Raw genomic sequence first — 24,483 nt, forward strand, 5'->3', positions numbered from 1 at the left:
ATTCAGTTCATAGGAAACATTTCAGGAGCTGGAAAACAGATTTATAAAGAGAGTTAGACTTAGTGAGCTAGCTAAGCAGACAAACGCCAGTCACATTCTGCCTCCCTTCATGTGAGGTTTGCTTGGTGGAACGACCTTTTGTATGTCAAATCAAGAAGTTTTTGTTTTCGCAGTCAAACAAAGCCGTCGCATACAGTAAGGGAAATGTAGCAGCCACTTGAACAGTGGCCTGATCCTGAACTTTTTAATCAAGAAAAAACCCACCCCCTAATATAGCTAATAGTCATTTTCTTTCAGAAAGTAGTACAAGAATGGGCCCATTTAAACCATTAGTTCATTGAATATTGCCATCATTAATTAGGCTGCCAACATTTCTGTTAAAAATAAATTTTTAAAAAAGTTTAATGGTAAATGAAGGTGTCTTGCAGTTTAATTGCAGTTTAATTCATATAGTGAAATGTTTCATGAAGTGACTGCTGGAACATGACAAAGCTTCTGCTCTTATATCTGTGACATCCAGAGAAAAGTGGAGCAGAACTGGTCATTCAGGAATTCCTCAGGTGGCTGTTTGTGTTATAATTTGTTTTTCCTCAGATGCATAAATTGTCTTGTACGCATATACTACTGATGTGGTTAAAAGATCCATGAATTCTAAGTAATGTACTGTGAAAGAGAGGATACTTCTCACTTTGGCAGTTGGTCTATAGACATTTAAACATACTACAATGAGCTGTAAAAACATAATTTTAAGCTTAGAGTTTTCTCTGACCTCATTTTCTTTCTGATCTCATTTTAGGGCTGAGCTTGCTGGCTGAGATATTATGTATTTACTACTTGAGATAGATATTTGGTCCCTTATCCATGTGCATACTGAAAACCTGAAAACATTGTTACAAATGAAGCTGCCTTTTGGGCCTCCCGCATATATAAACAAATTCATTTTGCCTCACAGATGAACTTCGTGCTTAACCAAATTCAACTATTTTCATTCCCGTAACAAAGGCTGCCATATGCAGTTCCTGTAACTTCTTGCTGGCTGTTTTCCAGGAGCAGCAACAACGTGCTGACTGCAGATTGTACACACTTCTGTTACCAACTAGCCTGTGATAACTAAGGGGGGTGTAAATCTATTTAAATGCAAAAAAGCTACAATATGTTGCAATAAGATTCAAGATCTGACTTCAGCTGACAAAAGCAAGGAAATTCCAAGTGAAGATTGCTGCTATGTCCTTAATTCACCCCCTTGTATTTCAGAGTTTCAGAGTCTCAGAACTGTGCATGCTTAAAAACATAGTATGTGCAAAGCAGTGTTCAAAGGCATTGTCATGGTGTGAAACTTTTTAAAATTAGGCCGCTTGTGCAACAGTAATTTGATTCTCTTGTAAGCACAGAATATGATAGAATTAAGTGCAGCATCATACACCATTTTTCTATTTTCTGGCCCCATCATTATTCAGGACACAGAATAGATGGTTCTCACAGGAGAAGATAGGTGGTTATTTTAGGCCTCTGCATGCAATGAGTACCCTTTGCCTTATTTATTTATTCATTCAGTGAATAAATATTTAGGTATTCTTACGACATTTATCAGTGTATTAGTTGATGCTTCATTAGCATTAGTGGGATCATTTGTATGTCTCCTTTTCAAGAGAAGGATAATATCTTCATTTTACAGACAAGGGAGTAGGTTAGGTCTACAGAGGGTCTTGGTATTGCAGTGCTCAGTGTTGCAGCAGTCTACATTAAAGAATCCTGCTGCTTGGTGCAGTCAGCAGCACTTACTGCTCTGTCCAGGTTTCCTATACAGTACCTGGGGGACATAAGTGGAGGGTGGGACCATTCACTGTGAAATGCCAATGACACTTATGTGACTGAAGCCACAGTGTTTGGGGCTTAGTGTCGAAGAATCTTGTAAGATGCTGGGCTTGTGTCTGTTCTGTCCCACTAGCAGGTACTAGCTACTACTGCAAAATTTGCAGATGGATGGTGTGCCTTAACCACTACAGTGCGAATTCAAGAGTGCTAGGTTAGGACCACACTGCAACTTCCTAAGCAGGACTCTCACAAACACTCCATTTTGCCAACTCTGCTACACAGGAGGTGTTTCAATGCCAAGGCAGAGCAGGCAGGCAAGTATGACTGCAACATTTGCTAGCGCATCTTTCCACATCCTCAAAAATAAAACTGGGTTGCAGGGAGCTGCTTCCTCTGCTGGGAGTTAATATCAGTAGACTCGTGGTGTTAGAAGGCCTTCATACAAGACATGAACACTGAAGGGCCAGGAGAAACCCTCCTGTCCTTTTCCTGTAGTTCAGGGATTAGAAACACCAAAACTCCTGCTTGTGGGAGACCTGGTTTGGTTCCAATCCTCCATCTGTGAAAATATGAATTCATATTTTCATTCTTTTGGGGGATGCTACAACCACCACAAGGTTATTACAGTTTCCTTAATTCTAGCCCCTGAAATCATTCAGTTTTGATACTCAAGGCTGTCCAGACTGGACACTTAGGAGTAGAATTAGATTGCTGGGAATCATACACTAGAGCAGACATAGAGATGTTTTGGGAACCCCACTGAAATAAGAGTTTAGGAAATGTAAGCAGCTCTATAGCTGGAAAGTAACTGGGTGAGTATTTTGAAGACAGTTATTTTGAATCTAAGAATTATAAGTGTCCATTTTCAGCACCTGAGTCCTGTTATTGATGTAGTCACCAAGACTTGTCTCAGGCCATGCAGCAAATGTGTGATGGAAAGTGGGTTGAGGATTCAGCAGACAGACAGATATGATAGACTGTAGAAAAATCAACATGTCTTTTTGTTGATTGAAAAGCTTTGTCATAATTATGAAGTTCTTTAACAACATCAACAAACTGATAAACCAGGGTGATACAGTCAATGTGGTGATTTCAGAAGAGCTTTTGACACCATCCCTCACCAATGCTGCTAAAGAAGCTGAGCTGTCATAGGTTCAGAAGAAAGGCTGTCTTCTGAAGCAGTAACTAGTTGAAAGAGAAGAGTTAATGAAATAGCAATAAATAGTCGTTTTTTTATACTTCAGGGAAGTTACGATTGGACTCCCACCAGGATTCATGCTGGGACCTGCACTAGTCAGCGTACTCAGAAATGGTCTTGGAAAGAGAGTGAGTAAGGAAGTGGCACAGTTTGCTGCTGGTTCAAAATCATTTACAGTAGTGGAAGTGAAGCTGACAGTAAAGAGTTACAGAAGGATCTCATCCTGTGGAGTATAGGTTAAACTAGAAGATGAAGTTCAGTCCCAGTGAGTGTAAAGTAATGCATACAGGCAAAAAATGATCCTAACTATATGCATAATGGTAAGTTCTACATGAGCTATTATTGCTGAGGAAAGAGATCTTACAGTCTCTATGGGTAGTTCTTTTGAAACTTCATTTCCATTGCCAAGTCAAAAATATCAGAAATTATTAGAAAAGGAAGATAGAACAGAGCAGAAAACATTGTGACACCTTTGTATAAATCAGTAGCATGTGCACATCTTGAGAACAGCATGAAGCTTTGGTTATCTCATGTCAGAAAGAAAGTAAAGGTAAAAAAGAATAATCAAACATAGAAATGGTTTATGTTTAAAATGTCACTGCCAATACTAGGACTTTTCTGTTTGAAAAAGACAAAACTGACAATGCCTGGGAGGCTGATGGAAGATGACTGAAGAATATAAAATAATAGGTGGTGGAGAGAAGGCGGGGAACTATCATTCACTTTTTTTTTGTAAGTAAGTGGGCACACAGGGGAAATATTGGACAGGGAAAACAACTAAAAGGAATTTTTTTTTTTTCAGAAGCTGCACAGGTATGGAGCTCACTGCTTCCAGAAGTTGTGGAAGCTAAAACTATCATTTCTTTCAAAAAGAGATTAAACAAGTTTATGGGAAACAATGCCATTGGCAGCTAATAAATGCAATGAGAGGCATGTAGCCTTTGGTTCAGGATGTCCCTAACTAATGCTTTACTAAAAACTCTTGAGTACATACCAAGAAGGATTGTTGTACTGTACTTGACCTGTTCTTTATACTGTCCTCCTAACTGTTCAGTCCTGGTCATTAAGATCAGAAAAGAATTTGACAGACCCATAGTCTGATGCAGTACGGCCATTACAGAGAGTACAGCAAAGAGACATCACGATGGTCAGGAGACTGGAAAAAGTGGTGTATGATGAAAGACTGAGAGAACTGAGTTTGTTCAACCTTAAGAAGAAGGCTAAAGGAAGATCTTATTGCTGTTGCATGTAGGGGAGGCCAAGGCAGATTCTTCTTAGAGGTGCACAGTGGTAGGCTGAGAGGCAATGGACACAAGTTGAAACATGGGGAATTCTGATTAGAGGTTTGTTTATTTTTTAACCACCAAGGTGGTCAAATATTGGAGCAAGTTGCCCATTGAGGTTGTGGAATCTGCTTCCTGGGAGAGATTCAGAGCTTCGCTGGGCACAGTCCTGAGCAACCTGCTCTAACTGGCTCGGCTTTGAGTAGGAGGTTGCACTAGGGGCCTCCAGTGGCCCCTTCTAACCTTTTGTCGTAAGACCGAGTCTTACCTTGTGTTTATGCCCTAAGCCCATATTATTCTATGCAGCATGTTCACTGACAGAAGTGGAAAATTTTTGGTCTGGGTTAACTAATATATGTTAAAACTCAGTGTAAGAATGCAGTGGGGACAAGGCACCTTGGATTTACTATAAAGAAAGCAAGAGTCAGCTATGGTACTTTTGGGGCTAATGATTTGACAGTCCTCCTTAAAATACTTCGTAAAAATGAGATTGTGTCGTGGAGGAAGAGTTGTTTGCGAGGGAACAGCCATGACAGGAGTCAGTAAATCCATTTTTGCAGTTTTTGCTTTCAACTGTGCACTGTCTTCTTTAAATAAATGGTACATAGTTAGTTTGCCAGATATGCAGTGATGGGGGAGAGCTTGGCTAAGGGAGTTGCACCTTGCACCACGTGTCCTCCTATATTACAGGATGTGATAGTGTAAGTGCACTTTCTCCCCACCTTGATCAAGCTGGTCTCCAACAAGGAAGCAGGGAGAGAGATGTTCCTCTTCACCTTGATTTCTCTAACTAGGGTCAATGCTTTCTGGTATTTGGGTTAAGATTTCTGAAAGATAAGATAGCTATGCGCGTGCTCTTTGTGACTGACTGCTTATGTTCCACAACTGGCATGCATGGCATGAACAAAGTTTACACTCCAAAATGCCCCGAACTACCCATCACTGTTTTCTCACATAACAAGAACTTTATTTGCAAGATGCAGACCCTGTGACTGGTTAGTAGCCAAATGACAGTGTGTTCACAAACAGTACTTATAGAATAAGCTGAGTCCTATAGTTTTTAATAAGAACAAATGCTCTTCAACTTAATTGCAGTCAGGCCTGAAGAAAAATTAAAGTGTTTGCATGTCTGCTAGTCTATATGTGGGTAGAAAGCCAGTGAGGTTAAGATAATAGGCTTGAAATGTATTCTCAGAAAACATTTAAAACCACAGTAGGGTGTGATTGTATGCAAATAAGTATTTTTGCAATAGCAGATTAAACACCTTATGGAATTTGTATGGAAAACTGCATGCTTGTACATGATGCAAAGTGTGATTAAGCACCAGTGCGTGGAGTTTTTGCCTTTGGTAAGAAATTAAGGCAGATTTAAATCAATCAATGGTTTTCTCAGTCTTTTCACAGTATATGTTGAAAGTTATGAATGGTGACTACTAGAGAGAGAATGTTAGAAATAACATTACTTTTTCCTAGAGCCTGCATCCTTACAAGAATATGTTCTTCTAGGGTTTCCAGTCAGGAAAAATGTTGTGCTAGCAGAAAGTTTCTGGCCATAGGATCTGAGACAATGAAAAAAGATAAATGACAAATCAATGTAATCTTTTACTAGAATAGTTATTGGTATGTATATTGCCATCAGCTATGTACAGAATGTATTTTGTAAAACCTCCCAAGCATCTTGTTGATGCTTTTCATGAATGGATGCATTTGTCATTCCAGATTCTAGGACTCCCTTTAAATAAACTTTTTTTCATGCTCAGAGATTCTTAAAATGGCTCTGAGGGGACCAAATGCCTATAGGGGTGGCAAGTATCTTCACAAAAATGCATAGTTAGCAGTGGTGGAAAAAGGAGCATCGGCACGGGCAGATAACCACTGCCCTGCTTGGCCATTTGCATACCTAAGGCACATTGCAGTCGGCAGAATGACTGAATTGTCTTCGGGAAATGGTCTTTAATGTCACATCCTAATCTGCATTACATACCAGAGTTTTGTGTCTACTTTTCTCTAAAATACAAGCTACTGTGGCCTCTGCAATCAGAGAGAGATGGCCTGGATTTTTCAAAAATTGCCTTTTAGTGAGCTGAGCAAGAACATTTAAAGTTGCGGCCTGCATTTCCCCCCCTAGTTGTTATAGATCTGAGTCAGCAAAATCAGATATAATTCTGTGTTTGTTTTCATCCAGCGTTTTTCCTATCTAGGGAAGAAAAGATAAAACATATTAGATCAAGTTAGGCTTGATGCAACTATTGAAGTGAATTGGCCCCACACTCCCCTTCTGAAGTTTCCCTGGGGTGGATATATTACTTTGTGAAAGAAAGAAAAGCTTCTCTGAAGAAGTCAAATTGTCAGGTTGAAAAAAAGTGCAAACACATTCGCTTTCTCTCTTCCAAAACAGCTCTGCCTGCTCAGCAACAAATCTGCAGAGGGAACCCATGCTGACACTTGCAGGGTTATGCTTCTTTCCTGCCTCTTAATCATAATTTGTTAGTGAAAGCCATGGTCAGGGAAAGCGCAAGATCAACAGTTCTGAGCAGCAGCACAGCCGGCTTCCCCTGCCTTCCTCCTTGCGCCCTTGTCTGCAGGCCCCGAAGCACATCTCCAAGCGAGCGGATAACCGAGGACTGAGATTCACGCAGACAGATGAAAATCAGGGGCCTGCGAAGGAGATTGCCCACCCTGGTCTTGAGGAGTCCCACCCCTGCTTGGGGGTGAGCTACTGATCACAGCCTGGTGTTTCAAGAGAAGAAAAAGATTAATGACAGTTTTCCTTATTTCTCCACACTGTAAGCGCTGGTGGTTAAGGGACTCCTTCTTACCATGGGGGCAGAAAACGCTAAGTGAGGGTAACAGAGCGAGCTGTCCAAGGTGCAGAACCGCTCCCGCCCTCGAAAAATAACTTTTAAAGTTAGAGCTGAGACAGCCAACATAAAAGCCTGTGAGATAACTTTGGGCATGTTCCCTCAGAAGAGACACAGAACAAGAACAGATGAAGTATGGCAAAGCAGAGTTAGTGGTAGTGGAATATAAAGGTGCTTTTACAGTGCTTCATTTTTCAGTCAGTATATTATTCTTACCTTTAGCACTGCTTAAATTCACACATAAAACATGGTATAAGCAAACTACATAATTGCTTGAAGCAAGGGAAATAAAAGCAGACTTGCTAATTTAATGATATTTTAAGCAATAATTATTTTAAGCAGAAATGTTTATATTTCCCTCTGTTACTTATAACAGCATAGCTTTTAAGTTCAGTCAGGGACACAATCAAAATACATACCAACATTACTTTCTCACACAGAAACAAGTACAGGGAAGAGTCCGAAGGCTGGAGACCAAGGAGGTCCTGCTCATGGAATTTTTTCCAAAACAGTCTGACTCAGGGAGCTTAGATAACTGTCCTAAAGGCTGGTATTTGTCCCATCCCAGCTGTCATTCCTTACTGCCCCTTAACAGGAGGAAAGATGGAAAGATGGCATAAGCAGAAGAATTTTTGCTTTAATGAGTCAATAAGAAAAAGTCTTGCATTTATATTAAAGAAGAAAAACTGAACTGATAACTGGACCTAGACAATCTTTGGTGCTTTTTTTTCTTCTCTGCCTGTCATCCCCTTGGCCCTCCCTGAACTGGTTCACATAGCCGCCCTTCTTGTTAGAGGTCAAGGCAGGTTGCATATCCCAATCTTAATAAAGACACAGGTTCTAGTGCAAACCTCTCTAAAACAGCCTGAAGTATTTGTTTTTTAATTCTGCATTCACAATTGGCTGATAGAGGCTTATTTTGTCGAAGTAACAAAGCAAGGTATTTAGAGATCGTGCTTTCTCCTCAGGTTTTCTTCCCAGGGCTACTTATTTCTGCACCAAACTTCTGCGGGCCCATTCTGACCCCATGATTCAAAGCTTTTTTGATGCTAATAGGAGATTTTCAGAGAATTTTGGCTCAAGCTTTGTTTCTCTTTCTCCCTTTTTCAAAGCCCATAAAACAATTTTCATCTAAGTGACTTCCAAAGCACTTTCTACAGGAATATTAAATTTTTTAAAAGAAGCCAATTTTGTTAAATGTGGCAAAATCCATGAAAGAACAGTCATGTCACTAATCCACCATAGTCAGACTGAATTGTGTTGCCACAGCAGGATGAGAACTGTCCTGAATGCTTATTCAGTTCCAAGTGGTTGGAGGCTATAATTTAGAGCTGAAAGACATTCTTGAAGTCCAAGTAGAGATCTGCAATTTATTATTCCACCCATCCCATATAGTCCATTTCGACTGAAGGTCTTCAGGTCTGGAACCCTGTCTGCACACCTGCATGTGCAGCATATAGTATTCTCAGGATACTATATAAATAATAATATATCAGCAGTGGAGAGAATAGCTCAGTGGAGCAATCTACAACTAAGTGAACCTCTCAGATATTATGGAACAAGGCCAGCATTACTTCAAAAACATTTTTTTTTAAGACAAAGTCAGTCAAATGCCTAAATTAAAATCCCACTCAACTGCTTTGATCTTATCAGATGCAATATCTGTATGTTCATTTAATAAGGCTCTCATGTATTTTATCTTTATGCCTAGTTTAAATATGAGAAGCAAACACATTTTATACAGTTTTTATTCTCCAATTACTACAAAAGCTTCTTAGAATCTTTGATCATGAGAATGTTATTTCAAATCCAGGTCTGCTTCACAATTACAAAATGTGTTCACTGAAGTTTATTTGGATGCAATTTTAGTCCAAGTGGAGTAAAATACAAATCAGTCCTTGGCAAATAGGTTGGACTATGGAACAGTAAAGAGATCAGAATGAATCAAAATAACTAAGGTGTTTTTTTGTTGATCGTTGGTTTAGGCAGACATTCCAACCAAAACTGTAATGATAACAAACAAGTGTCTTTAATGCTTTGCCTCAACGTTTTAGCATTAAATGCAGTTTACAAAACGTTACTATTATTAAAACCACTGTAGATCACTTCAGTGCTAAATATCTAATTAAATTTTGTAACAGGGACACTACAATAGTTGAGGTTCAGCCTCAGAATTTTGTGGGGTTTTTTTCCCCCTAACAGGACCACTCAGAGCTGACACTCAGGTGTAACTACTGCTAACCAAGTTCAACATGCTTGTGTGTGGACAATGGTCAGATGATTACAAGAATGTAAAGTTGTCATACAAACTACCTCTGGATTCAGGGAAGCTTCTGAAGCTGGCAGTCTACGGCATCAGCCCAGGAGTGACAGGGTGTCAAATAAAGCTCTGGAATTCAACAGCAGCAGCTAAACCAAGTTCTACTTTGCTTTTGTCTTACAGATCGTGTCTCTCTACTGTAATTTGTCAGGAGTAGTGAAGAAGTGGTAGCATAGAACTGAGGGGGGAAATTGAATTTATACAGGGCAAACTTCTGGGCAAACGTACAAAATGCACTACAAGAATAGAATTATACTGCAAAGTCAGTGAAAAAGCATACAGTAGCAATGCTAGGTGACAAATCAAAAAAAATAGTTTGTTTATATTTATACTAAGATTTCTACCAGACTTCTGAAAGCCTTAGCTTAATGCTTGTAAAGGAATTATGTAAAGTCTAACTATCACGAAATACAAAGCATTACTAAAGTGGCCCTTTTCTCAAGTAGCCATTCCACAATGAAAGTGTGGCTTCTTCATTTATTGATTTATCACCTTTGACTTACTGACAGAGGTCTGATTGAAGCCCACTGACTTCACAAGGACTGAAGATCAGGTTTATTTAGTGAAGTGCTAAGCATTCCCAGCTCCAAATGCAAAGGCAAGAAATGTGAGAGCATTTCGTACCACGCAGGATCAGATTAGACTATAAACAAGCTTCAAATTTAATTAAATTTCACTTTTCAGACAGTGAAACATTGAAAGGTTTTACTGCTTTTCTATTTTAAAATACAGATATTGTGCCAACCTGTTCCACGAAAGCAACACTGAAAGTGGTACAAATTAAATTCATCATCCTTACAGTGACAACTCTGTTTCTGTCTTTTATCCTTAAAGAGAAAAAAAACACTAGAAAGAATTCACAGCCTTAGAAATGTATCTTCTTATTAACAGCAAATGCACAAGTACTTATTGCCAGTTTATTAATGAAAAGTAAGCAAAACTCAAAACAGTTTATTTTAAATACAGCTAGATCACATTAGCCATTTGAAATTGCAAACAGGTTCATGACCATTAAATACCATAGACTGAAACATTTCAGATCTTGCCCTACGGCTACAATACATAGATTTTGTGTTTTTTTTTCTTTATGTTTTCATTGACAAATCCTTAAAAAAAAAAAACAGATTTATACTTTATGAACATGAATTGCGTATTAGATGGCCTTAGATGGTACACAAATGATGGCTCACATTGGTTTAAGAATTAATAAATCCTGACTGTATGACAACTACTCGCTAAACTCTCTTAATTCTGAAAGTGATTATTAAATACTCCAAAAGGTAATGTGGATATTAGGTAAATCAGTCATTAGGTATAAAGAGAATGAACAGATCAGTGTTGCCCAGCTTATATTAGGCTGCATCTGAGTGGAGTAAGCAGATCTGTTGCACCAAGCCCAGGACTAGCAGACGGACCAGCAACAAGATGCTTAAAGAGTAAACTACTATCCCAGGAGCAGACACACACTGACTTGCAGGCCTAGCATTTACCATATACCAGATGGGTTTTGCACTCTACTGACATTCCCCATGTTCTCTCAGAGGTCCAGAGCAATGCCAATATTCATCTAACACTGCAGTTCAGCAGCTGCTGCTGCTAAGAAGGACAACAAAAGGAAGATGCAAAGCTTTGCAAAGCAGCAGACGGTCGTCTATTTTCACCCCATCTTGTACCTATGATCATTTCCAAACACTACATATGAAGGTGGCAGAGTCCAGTCTTCTAATTTAAGGGCCTAGCATACCTCCTGTGTCACCATGCAATAATGCCTAACCTGTGGCAGGTAGAAAATCATTTCCAGTTTGACTAATATACACATTTCTTCTACAGCCAATAAAAAGTTGTAGAATTTCTGAAGGTAAAGGGAAATTGATTCCATCTGATCTAGACATGTTCGTTCATCCAGGATCTAACCCTCTTCTGAGGAAACACACCCAATAGAGATAGTGGCTTTACTCAGCTTGAAGAAATCTGAAATCATAAAGTTCACAAGCCAACAGATGCTAGAGTAACCCAGGAATGAGAGATGTGTCACCCCTGCTGACTTTTTTTTTTTTAATTCTTCTTCATCTAGTAGTCTTCTAAGGTAGAATTCATATAGCAAAGTCCAAAAAACTGCTCAGCTTGTCTTGTCCAATGCCATAATCAGTAAATTAGACTATGAGTTTCCTTTGCCTGTTCACTGCCCAGTTCTAAAACTATTGCAGATCTGACTGTCTATGGCTCATCCTAAAGAGCAGTGAGGGAGAGTGCTCTCACAACTTCATGGTTAATAACTTCCAGGAAGTGGGAGATGCAGATTCAAACCTTGTCAGGAATAGTTACAGATTATGTTTTAACTACTGGATTTCCATGCAGAAACCAGGAAATACCAAAAAGTTAACCACAATCCCTTCAAAACTAACTTTTCAATGTTATCCCTGTTACCTATGCAGACTTGAGGTAGCTCTGAACAGAGCTCTAGGTGAGACAGTCATCACTCTAATCAGGACAAGCATTTCTGAGCACATGGACCGGACTAAAGCTGCAGGCCTAGAGAATTTTCAGTTTTAAGTAGAGAGCTGTGTATGCCTGGAAAGCAAGTGAAATGAGTTACTGTCTGAAACCTAGGCAGCCATTAGGCATCTAAATCACAGGCTCTGTGAGGGACTTAGAAGACTAAATCTCATCATGAAAATGAAGTTTATGTTTCACTGATGGTGCATATGTATCACACTGTTTTGTTTTCTTTGAAGTGGACTTGTTTTTAAGTGAATTTTGAATTCCAGCTGAATTTATGTACATTTACACAAAGAACTATAACTTTTCAAACAGTGAATATATGCATGAATGATTCATTTACAAAGCCTTGGACTGTGCACCCCCTCCTTTACTTGTGCAAAGACAGACCTTTCACAATGAGCATTCAAAAATACAACATGGAGGTTATCTAGAAGTTCAAAGTCTTTCAATAATAAAACACCACATTACAGATCTTGTTTGTTTTTAAAACAAAAATGACTTGGTGCAATTCTTGCCTTAATAAACACACACAAGAAAAGGGAGCTGCAGAATACTTCAGCACTATCCGTTCTCAAAATTTTAAATCCCAAAGCTGTCACTTTTGTTACCTGCCTAAAGACATAAACCTTGGTTCTTTTTCTCCAGCTCTTAATATTTATATTTACCCAGAGAAGTAATCAGTCACTATGCTACTGCTTAAAGATGCAAGCTTAGAAACTATAATTTAATTGTGAAATGCTTTTGAATCCTTTAGGGTTTGGAGTTGTTAAACTGATGTGCAGTTTTGTCTGATCAGGTCTCCATTTTACTGATCATCAGCTGAAAAACACTTTTCTTAGCATATTTCATTTAACCTCTAACCTTGAACATGTTATTAACATGTATGTGCAAGTTTCTCAGTGAACCATCCTGATATCTTTATTCATAGGGTCAAGAAATGAGGCATAAGGCTACTTGAAATAAAGTTGAATTATAGAGTATGAAAAAAAAGTGAGATCTGCCAAATACTGCATAATTAGAAATTGAGGGCAAAAAAACTAATGACCACTTCAGGTGAAAATATTCTCAAAGCAGCAGCCAGCACATCAGATGAAATTTGTGTCTGTCCCAAAGTACAGTATTCTTCACAACTGTGGGAATAAGAAGTGCCAACAGCTTATTTAACATGAGCACCTTAAAAAAATATATAGTTTTTAGGGGAGGAAGGATAGCAAATACTACATATTCTGATGCTATTGAGTTCCTTTCATAGCCTAGCCTCTGGGCATTCAAGAGGTTTTTCCTCTGAAAGTTGAAATGTAAATTTTAAGTTTGGACATGTATTAGCTACTTGCATGGGAAAAGAGATGTTTCACTAGAAGCCTACATGATTTCATGTTCTAGCTGAAACCATTTAAAAACTGAAATAGTACAAATGTATCATAAACAACTTAAAAATTAAATTTCAACTAATTTTATCCAGTAGTCTAAAGAGAAACAAGATGCATACATAACAGTAATTTCTCATTGTTGCTATTCTTTGTTTTTATCATCCTAGTTGACCTCTTGCTGCATTTAAATTAAGCTGTTGCTTCCTACTGTATTTTGGAATATTGAAAGTTTCACCAACGTACTTAGAAGCTAAAGACATTCAGAATATTCATTAAGCACTAGCTAGTGATAGAAGTTTAACAACTCAAAATTAAAATTAAGTAAAAAAATAGGTGTACTTATGAGAAAAATCATGCAATTTTGCACCTGCAATTGAGTGCAAGCAAAGTATGGAATTTAGTCAAGTACCCAAGTCACATTTTCTTCATTCATACTGCAACACAGTTTCACCCTGAAAAAGTAAAGAAACATCAGAGAATGAATTTTAAAAACTAGTTCACTTGCCAAATAAACAAAAGTTGCAAACTTTTTTTTTTTTTTTYTTCCTGTCACAGCACATTGTAGGTCCTTAGAGCCTTGAAGTCAGGGAGGTAACTAGTTAAGTTTCTCACAAAGCTGTCAGATGGTTTTGTAACGTGCAGAAGATTATTTGGTTATCTCTACAGAAACAAAATTCTCTAACCAGATGAACAAGTCTCAAGGCAAGTGATGCAGCTCCGTTATCAGCTCTCAAAACAAGGTAGAATCAGCAGTGATGTGTTCATGAACTTCAGGATATGGTTTTGCTTAAAAGAGGCATGTACTGCACATAAATATTGAGTGATCCAGAGGGAAGAAGCAAAATGATAGGCTAAATGCAAAAACAGTATTTTAGTTTGTAAAACACTGAGGTTAATGGGTTTTATTTTGAATAATAATAATAATAATAATAAAACAGTTGTGCTGCTTTTGTAGCCATTGGCCTCTCAACTCAGTCAGTACTATTTACCCTTCTTAAATTGGTTGAAGAACACTGAAATGGAAAAAAACCACTTTCCGGTAGCAAACCTAAGTTCACAAAACTGTCAAAAAAACATTAATTAAAATGCTGTTGAGACTGGAGAACATTTTGCACATATCTGCCACCTGGTGCTTAGAAAACAACCTGATATCTGGAAGAAAAAAAAATTGAAATACTATTAAAATTGTGTTCCCATTAACAATGGGAATTAACAGTGATGAATTTAATATGGATTGCCTTAATCAATACATAAGCAGCAAAAGTGTCTTTGGGTTGGTGTTATTACCAGCATCTATCTAGGAAGAAAAAAAAAAAAAGAAAAAAAAAGAACAGGGATACTTAATGGTCCTTCTAGCCCTCTCTCTAATAACCACAAAAATTCTCAAGTAAATCTTTGTCGTAAATGTATATACGAGTTTCCTGCCAGGTAATGGCATTTTGAAGAGAAATCTCCCAGGCACAGCCTTATACAGCTTCACATTCTAACTGTAAACTGTAGTGTGCCAGGTGCAAAGGTGAAGGGAAGAGGTGTAAGCTATACAAGAGAAGGAACTAGGCACAAAAAAAAGTGATAAATAATACTGAGTAGTAACTGGATAAGCAATGGGTGTCCAGAGAACTGTGATAACCATTAAAATGTGTTAGCTAAAACTATTAAAAAACCCCTCTGAGTACTAGTAATTACAAGCCTTGTATGTTTGATGCATGAAGGAAAAAAATTGTCACTGGTAAAATCAATAACATTCAGGATATAAAAGGAGATCAACCATGTTTCATCTTCGCTCACTGAGAGGGTAGTTTAAAATGGAGCACAAAACTTCAGTGTAGGCAATTAGACAAAATTGTTATACAAGTCAGTAACATCAAGCTGTACCTATAGCACAATGAGGGATTTCTTCCTCCTCTGCAGAAGGAATTTAAATACAGCTGTTACACAATTATAATTCAAGATGAAACCATGGTCTAAAGCCAGTCTCAGCAGTATAAATAGCTACCATTTAAGTTAGCACGCCTGGTAAGCACAAACCATAACTACTTGTCTGGAATAACATTTTCTTAAGGCAGCCAAAAATATAGCTCAATGCAGTGTTTCGTGGTTTCCCCCTTCCCTTCCCCTCCAAGGAAGCAGAAATCAAATGCAACTGTGTCCCCGAGTACCCTGCTCCGTTTCACCTCTAGTAACTTTGACAGTGGTACTCACTAGAGAGTCCGCACTATATTGTGCTTTTACTGTGTACACATGCCATCTCAGGTACTTGCATGAACTCCTTTAATGGCAGAATATATAGCCACAGGTCCAAACATATTCCATCTATTACTTGTGAACCATGCAGTTCCATGTGGAGAACATAGCTACAGGTATACTTATTTGTTAAATAGGAGGAGGTGCTGTTTTCATATTTATTATCAAGCAAACCCCTTTTCATTCTGATGAACTTTTTCCAGATAATTTTTGCATTTTTTCCCATAATTTAACTATTTCCTAATAAAGCTCAGTGTAAGCTTTTCCTCAATATCTGAAGAAAGTATTTCTAATGAAAATACAGAACATAAATATGGAATTTTGTAAAATGCAAAATATTCTTGCTGTTTTCTATCAGTAGTAACTGCTCAGCACAGTTAAGACTTTAGTTTCTTGCCTTAGTATTGACAGAGGAAACCAGCAAGTATTGTATGACCTTCTCCTTCAGGGAGAGCACAAATGAAAAAAGCTACAAAAAAGTTGAAAGTAAAATTCACGAAAAAAACTCACTCACCACTAAGCAAAACCAAAATTACATCACTGGTCTCGTATGTTGATGGCTACTACAGAAGTAGTGATCCTGGCTACACTGTTAAAGTTGAACACTAAACTGATTATTAGATGTTACTAAAAACATAAGCAAGAGAAACACTTTAGGCTCCTACACAAAAACCCTGAATTCAAAAAGGTTATCCCCCTCCCCGTTCCTTGTACCATCTATTCAAGACTGGTTGCAGGACTCCAGAGATTCAACTCTGTTTTTGTTAGTTAAAGCTCTAAGAGAAAATACTTTATATTCCATTTGAGTTACTCTGGATCAATATGGATTATTTTAATTGACAAATGAAGAGATAATAATGTTGCATACAACCAGAACAGTGCTTTCCAGTCCCATTTTTGTTTCAACATGCACAGATGGGTCTTAAAAAACACCTTGGGAAATGAAATAAGTCTGCCAGAAGCAAGGAGAATATAGTTGGAAGGAATCATTCATGCTGGTCCTATTATACTCTTTTCCCTACAAATCTACTACTTACCATTGTTAGAGACAAGAAAGCAGCCAAAGCGGCCTTTGGTCTGCTCTGCTGTGGTAATAATCAGGCTACATTCTTAAGAAATGTCCCTCAGTGCCCTTAATGCCTATAATTTATAAAAACCTTTAAATTCTAAGAATACCTCATGAAACCAAACCAATAAAAAAATCTCTGCAGATCTTTAACCATCAAAAGCAGCCACCTACCCTTTTGTCAGTTCAATGACCAGTTTCCAATCCATCTCTTTTTATGATCTCTGATGAGCATCTGACTACTTAAAATTGTCAAGACAGTCACTTGATCTTTGGAAGCTATCAAATTAAAATAAACATCTTGAATAACATAAAGTGTCCCAAAAGAAAATGTTAGTTTTTCAGTGAAAAGTGTTAACTTTGATCCTTAAAATGTGTAAATACACTGTGGCCTACATAAGTCTTATTTTCAGTTTACATAGCTCTGAAAATGGCACCTTCTACTACTGAAGTTGCCTAGCACATTCTTTCAGCTACTGCTCACAAAGAAATTGGTTATTGAATCAATAAACCAAACCTTAAAATAAAATTGACTTTGTTAACAAGTTTTGGTTCTGTGAAAGAGTACCCTTGGACAGTAATAACTCAGCTGCTAACTTCTCTATTTGTCAAAGTAAGTTCTATTTTCAGATTTTTAAGTTAGAAAACAAAGAGCAGATGGGAAGGAAAAAAATCCTCCCAACCCAAGCAAAACAAACTTGTCTTTCATTTATGTTTTAACTGAATATAATGACTCACAAGTGGTCTGGAATCTCTCTGTATTTACACTTACCTACAATGCTTGGAAAATGGTACAAGAAAAATCTCTAGAAGTTGATAAAAATAGTTGTTTAGTGTGTCAGTCAGCAACAGCGGTTAGATCACAAGAAAAATTTGGCTAGTCTATAGTGCTAGGAGGGATCTGTAAGGATAACACTTACACAAGAAGTCCCATCTTCCTCAATCTATATATACACACGTATAATACCAGAAACTGAGTAAGTTCTGGTATGTCAAAAGTTTTAACAGTTGCTTTTTCGTACTGAGGAAACTGTCTCCATATTGAGTTCAGACTGTTTAAACTGTTTCAGTTCTGAACCTTTAACAAACCATGATAAATATCATCACTAGTCTCAAGTATAAAGAAACCAGTACTTTGTTCTCAAAGCACCAATAACATCAATTTCTATGGCAGTGGTGGGGATTTGATTCTCTGCAGCAGTGTTTACTGCAAGACGGTGTCTTGAAGTGGTGGAATAGATGGCCAAGCCTTTTTAAAACTTGAGGTAGTACCATCGCCATCAGGCTCTTTTACCTCTGCTAAAGTTGAGATTTACCAGGCAAAAGATCATGTACTGATTTTTCAGGGGAACACCTGCTAGTTACTTAAGAATGAACACGGTACAATACAATGTTAAATGAAATGCATGTATAAAATATAGCAGGAATTATTTCCTGCTTCCAAGCTTGAGTCCTATAGTTGATACATTCATATGCATTAAGGCAGATGTCGGGCTAGAAACTCTTATCTGCCTCCAACCTAGATACAGAAGTTACTTAAAATACCATTTTCCTGATTTTAGAGTTTTTTTCAATTATAATAATAGCAGACAAAAGTACAGAAGTCACTGTCACCAACAGACTTAAACAACTTGCATACCATGTATTTCAACTTCTGCCTTATCTCAGGAGATGCTATTTATGATGATTCTTGAAGCCCAAAACTGGACAGAGGCATTTAAAAAACTGCTTATTTTATTTTCAGCTTTAGCGATTCATTTCTAAACAATCAGTAGAAAAAACAAGTAAAAAAGTAAACATTAGCTGCATTTTGTAAAACCACATTAAACTAATACAAGACTTAACACAAAGTTACCATATACCACTCAAATGCAATAAAAAGAAAAGTAACTACTCTGGTCTTCAAGCCTTCTTTTCCTTAAATTAAACCAGTAAGTATCCACAGATTTTAACTATAAAAGGGGAATCAAGTTTTCTTTTTTCCTCCATTTATAAAATTGATTGCCACATACTTCAATCATTTGCAAATGAAATTCATGGATACATATAGTCTCAGTTATGGAATTTGAGAGAACACATACAGTTCCATGATGGAAGTCCTTGCATGTTCAGTATAGCCTCTTTATCAAGTCAACACTTGTCACATATCTTTAGACTGATCATCTTCTTCAAGTTTTCTAATTTCATTCTTTAAACAATTGATGGTTTCACGACTTGCTTTTAATCTTTCTTTAAGCTCAGCAATTTCAAAACTGGTTTTCTTTTTGGCAGCTTCCAGCTTCTCCCTGGTTTTTACTTCAAGATCTGCAACTGTGGTGGAGATAAAGAAAAATAAATACTGTAATGAAACCTTCCAATTATTAAAAATAAATATTTTTTAAGAAAATCACGACAGTAATTTAGACAGTATATGTCCTGAAAAAAAACTATTACTATTAGTCCTAGAGATTCAAAGATTCTCAGATACCATTCAAGTTCCAAGAGCTGGAATTAAAAAATAAAAATAAATAATGAAGTCACCGAACAAGCTTTTTTTTATTTAGCCCATCAGCCTTGCTGATGGAACTGTATAACTCACTAAAACACTTTCCACAGTAAAAACATATTTAAAGATCAAGTAAAAAGAAATTGACACGGTTACAGCAAAAGAAATGGACAAATACAAAGTACTGACAAATCAGCTCCCATACTTTGTTCCTTTTTCCATGTGCTGTAATGCTCTTCCTATTCTGTTTGGAGTTTGAGTCTATGGATCCAAAAGATCTAGTGGTGCTGACTTTGCTTTTACAAACATCCTACTAAGATTGCTTTATTGAGAAGTCCTAGTTCATTTTTATTTGCTCATGCAGAAGTTTTTGGAAAAGACTTGGTGATACTGGCCAAGGCAACAAATCTGCATGCACCATGGATATCCCTCCTTATCCCGTGCATTACATAACTATGGATTGTGAGATAGTACTAGATTAACAGTGCCAAAGAGATCCTGATTTTTTGTTTTAATCTGCTTCAGTAGCACATTTTAAGGAAACACAGACAAAAAAAAAATATATATATATATCCACTAAAAAAAGTTAAGTCAGCAAGTAATTTCTATCTGTGCCCAGGAGAAACATGCAGAAATTTTACAAAAACATTTAAATTTGGACAAGACTTTCTTAAGTTTACATTTTTAAAAGTATTAAACATTTCCTATTTGCTACTCATAACCATAATGACATGCAATATAACAAAAAAATCCACCTTAAAACTGGCAGAACTGAGAGAGAAAGTTTACATAGTTCACATGTTCACACACCCTAATAGACACAAGGCAGACTAGAATCCTGAATTTATGGGGCCTCATTTTCATCTAGGTATTCAGTGCCTAAAAATATCCAAAGTTTGTTGTCAGGGGAACATGTAGACAAGCCAAAGGACAAATGGTTAAAACTATGGTATTAGAGTTTGTAACTAACAAGGTGAGATTTGGGCTCAATAAACATTATATTTGCTTTTGGACAGTAGAAAATAACAGACCAAATTCAGAAGATCAGGGATGAAATCATTACTACATGCATTATTTTATAAGTAAACGTATTTTCATCTGATTTCCTTAATTCCGTTGAAGATTCTGCTTTATGTTTAAAGACAGATTAGATAAGAAGGACACGAAGAACATTAAGCTATACCAAAAAAGTCTGTTATGAAATGACCTACAGTTAAAGAGTTAGATTGGAAGAGCTTACAGATACTACCCTTTATCCCCAAAGTGTTGCTGCTTTCACTGTAATACTGAATGTTACATATTTCAGTGCTAAAGTGTAATCCTTACCTGCAGGTAACAAACCTCCCACAGAGATAAACACACTTTTTATATCAAACATATTGGCCTGAATTTATTCCCTGTTTTAACTCATTTCAAAGATGTTAAACTAGGCATAGATCCTGCCATCACTCCTTATACTCTTAATCCATAATTACTTTACTTTCAGCAGGCCTACAGATCTAAAGTCTTTAAAAGTCTTCAAATAAGTATTACCACCTTTGCAAAAGTTGAAGCTTATTTCATGCAAAAAAAATCACTTTCTAGCAGCAGCCAAATCTGTTGTACTACTAGCACCACTTTTTTATTTCTAAATTTACTATATTATTAATTTGAACTTACACTCTGTTTCATGCTTATAAGCACCTAGTGTTAGTTGACGAGACGTTGTTAACAGCTGCTGCATCATTGCAGTAGGATCTTGAAATATCTAATAAAGGAGAAAAAGACACACGGAATCACTAACACACTTCAAAAGAAAGTGAGGATTACATTAGAAGTTTTCATACCATTTCATCGTAGAATTCAGAAACTACAGTTTTCTTCCCCAGGATGGCATTAGTATCAGACTGAAAAAGCTTCAGCAAATGATACAAGGTTACCTATACAAAGACAGATTTTTATTAGCTTGACAACTGGAGAGAAATACAAAGTATGTTCCAAATGGAAATAAATGCTACTTGTTCTTCCTACACAATTGTATAGGATTTAAAAATTTTTTAGGAATGAAAAAATAACTGTTCTATAATTTCAGTAGAATTACTTAAATTCAATATTCTTTGTTAAGCATGTCAGCTGTCCAAAGTCTGCTTGAAATCTGAAAAATGTCTGGGTGAGTGGAATCTAAAACAGAAAAAAAACAAAACAAACAAACAAAAAAACCAAAAAAACCAAAAAAACCCCACACCCACACACCACTGGTTTAGGATTGATGTATAAAAACGTCTAAAAATACCTCCTTTTAAACATTTCCAAATAGAAGAGATGATTTAGTCTACAGACTTTGCCAGTAAATCAGTTAAAAAGTGCTTTCTAGGACCATATCATCCCTTCTCGTGGAAAACCAACCAAACAAACACCATCATAGTCTCTAAATGTTTTTTTCACTGAAATTTCTCTCTACAGAGAGCAGTTACTCTCCATTACTGTATTGTAAGTGACAGGAGATGGAAAAGAACACAAGCCCACTATCCGACTTCGGTGAACCTCTGACAACTCAGACTACAACCTGGGAAGAGGGCCGGTATGTGCAGCCAATAGTTGTGTCCCTTCCACGAGCAGACCTATGAATCACCATGGAAGAGATTCAGTCCTTACTTCCCCTTGATCCTTTCTGCCCAGGAAGGAGAGGACAGACAACCTCGCCATTTAATCTGGTTATTCCTGATTACACCCCCCATCAAAAAATTCTCTTAGCACTGTTTATGGCTTATTAAACTCCTTCAGATAACAGTGACTCAGAAGTAAATGAGTATGCACTATAAAGCTAAGTTGGAATGGAAAGGCTTCTAATTCTCAGCCTGGCCTGGTTCTAAACAGCCTTCTAAAAAGAAAAGCAAAGACAAAAACACCTGACCAACTGCAGGTCAGCTTGATCAAACTGCGAATGGAATTAAATTAAGACAAGTCAGGATGCAACAGACTATGATAATGCAGAAAGTCCCTTCTGGTCTAAGATCAGTATCTATTTATTCAAGAAAAAATTAATTCTAATGCTTTATATAACTGTAAGTGTCTTAATCTGGTTTTCTTAGGAAAGAGGCAAATAAAAACTTTGCTGCTTTTTGACTGATTTCGACCAAATCTAAGAGACACAAAAATCTTTAAGATACTTGAAATATTCTAATATCCTATAAGTAGGAAGCCACATTGCAGAGAAATCCTCAATAAGTGTTCAACCCAGATAAGGTGCAACATGTGTTCATGTATTAGGAAACATCAGAGAAACCAAGCACTGGAAGAGCCCCTAAGAATACCCTACCCAGCAGGAAAGCAGAGAAATCAGAGAACATGGCCACCTATTAAATGCACTTCATACAAGAACAGGGCTTATTACTTCCACAGTCAATGGGATTTATTTTGACTAACAACACCCTACACCACAGCTTTAGACATACTGTCATAGTTAGTTAAGCATTATCAGAAATCTGAAAGAAACACTTACAGGTCTTTCATTTGGATCAATGAAAAAAATCTTAATGATTATTTCAAATTCACCCCAGCCTGTTTCAGTGATTTCATATGGTGGTTTGGTAACAACTGCAACAGGAAAACAGAAGTATTAATACAGATAACACAGCCTCAGTAGAACTAATCAAAATCCTAGTTCTAGAAATAAATGTCAAAATGCAAAACCTACCTCTTAAAGGATTCCCATAGCTTTCGTGTAACTTGAATTGAATTTTCTTCACATAGGCAGACATATCCTAAAACAGCAAATAAGTTATTTGTGATTATTTACACAACATACTGAACTACTGTTTATTTATCAGTCCTACACGCCTGTCATTTCTACTGGCATGGCCACCTTTAAAAACAGGGGAAAAAGTAAGCGTGTAAATCCAAGAGTTCATAATGCCACACGTCCTTCAATATTTTATCCCTGTGAATGTTCTACAGTTTCCCTTCCCACAAGAGAAATCACTCCAAAAACATAAAATGAAAAAGGTTTTTCCCCCTGAAAACTACCAGTCGATGCATTTCTTCACCTTCTGCCCAAATGTCCTTCTATCCTTTCATCAAGTTCTGGCTTCTTTTTTGAATCCTAATTCGTTTTTACAATATAGTGCTCTACTCCATAGTACTAGAGATTAAGGAAGTGCATTATTCCATAAGCATTTTCCTTCTCTATCACTGTAAATCCAAGATGACAACGATATTTCTTTATATAATCATAATAAGGCCAGTAACCAAGTATACTTTAAACACACACACACAAAAAGAGCAATTTTAGAAATAATTGCTTTTGCTTAACTTCGGGAAGTCTATTAAAGCTGCTTAAAAACAAGCACAAGTTTAAGCACCTACAAGACGGAGCAGATAAATCATGAAAAACAATATTTTTATTAATTTACTTATAATAGTTACCTAAAAACGAGAGCAATATTCAGGATCAATATACCCAAGCCACTCTGTGAAAGTGGTGTCGTCTACCTACCTCATTTCTGTAAGGCTTTACATAAACTGTCCATTGATGAGTGTGACCATCTTCTTCTCTTTTCTTTCCAAAATACCGCGCAACATTTCCATACACTATTGGCTTCACAATAGTAACGCCCTTCGGGGGGGGGGGGTAAAAAAAAAAAAAGTTGTTTAGCATTCCAGGAAAAAACAAAACAAAACAAACTCACTCGCTTTGAAAAGCGTGTATTTAATAGCTATTTTCAGCCTGAAGTACAGCGCTCTCTAGCCAAGTCTGCGGCTCAGCGGAGAAGCTAGAGCTTTCCCGGTCGCACCGGCCCGCGCTCCCGCCCGCGGCCGTTACCGGGCGGCTGCGGGCAGCTCGCACCTCCCCGCAGCCGTTACGGGGCTCCTCCCTTCCCCCCCGCGCCGGTGCCGTCGGGAGGGCACAGAGGCGCGGCGCCGCCCCCGCCCGCCGCACCTTCACTCTCCCCCCAGAGTCAGGCCCGAACTCAGCCATTCTCTTGAACATATTGCACCGGAGGAGGCGCCGCCCGAGCCGCGCCGCCCGCGCTCAGCCCCCCGCCCCGCAGCAGCGAGGCCAGGCCCAGGCGCAGCCCAGCAGCGGGGGCAGCCGCGGCGCCGGCCTCACGGCAGTTGCCCGCCCGTTACCGCCCATGCTCCCCCGCTTCCGGCAAGCGAGCTAACGTCACTGCCGCACGCGCGGGGAGGGGGAGGTGGCGGGGAAGGAGCCTCGGTCACGTGGGGAGGGCCGCCGCCCGCGCCGCGGCCCAATGGGAGGCGCCGCAGGAGGGAGCGCGCGGGAGGCACGTGGGGGGGGGGGCGGCTCGCGCGCTCGGCGCTGCCGGTTTGCGCCGGCCTCGCGTTCGGTGGCGGCCGTT

At 38.1% G+C, this 24,483-nt stretch overlaps 1 protein-coding gene and 1 long non-coding RNA gene across 3 annotated transcripts; both read right to left on the reverse strand.

The window, feature by feature from the left end:
* Positions 1 to 10,353: 10,353 nt before the first annotated feature.
* Positions 10,354 to 17,007, reverse strand: LOC112964110. Its single transcript, XR_003252863.1, has 2 exons — positions 16,834 to 17,007; positions 10,354 to 13,801 (listed from the first exon to the last, which is right to left on the reverse strand). It is a non-coding gene; the product is annotated as an uncharacterized LOC112964110 (long non-coding RNA).
* A 1,274-nt stretch (positions 17,008 to 18,281) lies between these two features.
* YEATS4 (YEATS domain containing 4) lies at positions 18,282 to 24,209 on the reverse strand. 2 transcript variants are annotated; one of them, XM_026061782.1, is made up of 7 exons: positions 24,063 to 24,205; positions 23,619 to 23,738; positions 22,821 to 22,887; positions 22,626 to 22,720; positions 20,971 to 21,063; positions 20,804 to 20,891; positions 18,376 to 18,969 (listed from the first exon to the last, which is right to left on the reverse strand). In XM_026061782.1, exons 1-7 carry the CDS (start codon positions 24,111 to 24,113, stop codon positions 18,800 to 18,802), a joined length of 684 nt encoding a protein of 227 aa, XP_025917567.1. In that variant the 5' UTR covers positions 24,114 to 24,205; the 3' UTR covers positions 18,376 to 18,799. The 2 variants fall into 2 exon arrangements, with proteins under 2 accessions (XP_025917568.1, XP_025917567.1); XM_026061783.1 differs by lacking the exon at positions 20,971 to 21,063 and having other exon boundaries at positions 18,282 to 18,969; positions 24,063 to 24,209.
* Between the last annotated feature and the right edge of the window lie 274 nt (positions 24,210 to 24,483).

The sequence above is a fragment of the Apteryx rowi genome, unplaced genomic scaffold, assembly GCF_003343035.1.
Source record: "Apteryx rowi isolate R43461 unplaced genomic scaffold, aptRow1 scaffold_185, whole genome shotgun sequence".
In the NCBI taxonomy this organism is placed as follows: Eukaryota; Metazoa; Chordata; class Aves; order Apterygiformes; family Apterygidae; genus Apteryx; species Apteryx rowi.

Coding starts and splice junctions, on each gene's coding strand:
- YEATS4 (XM_026061782.1), bottom strand. CDS start 24,113: ATGTTCAAGAGAATGGCTGAGTTCGGGCCTGACTCTGGGGGGAGAGTG. Junction 22,888..23,618: donor TAAAGCCTTACAGAAATGAG/GTAGGTAGACGA, acceptor TTGCTGTTTTAG/GATATGTCTGCCTATGTGAA. Junction 21,064..22,625: donor TTGATCCAAATGAAAGACCT/GTAAGTGTTTCT, acceptor GTCTTTGTATAG/GTAACCTTGTATCATTTGCT.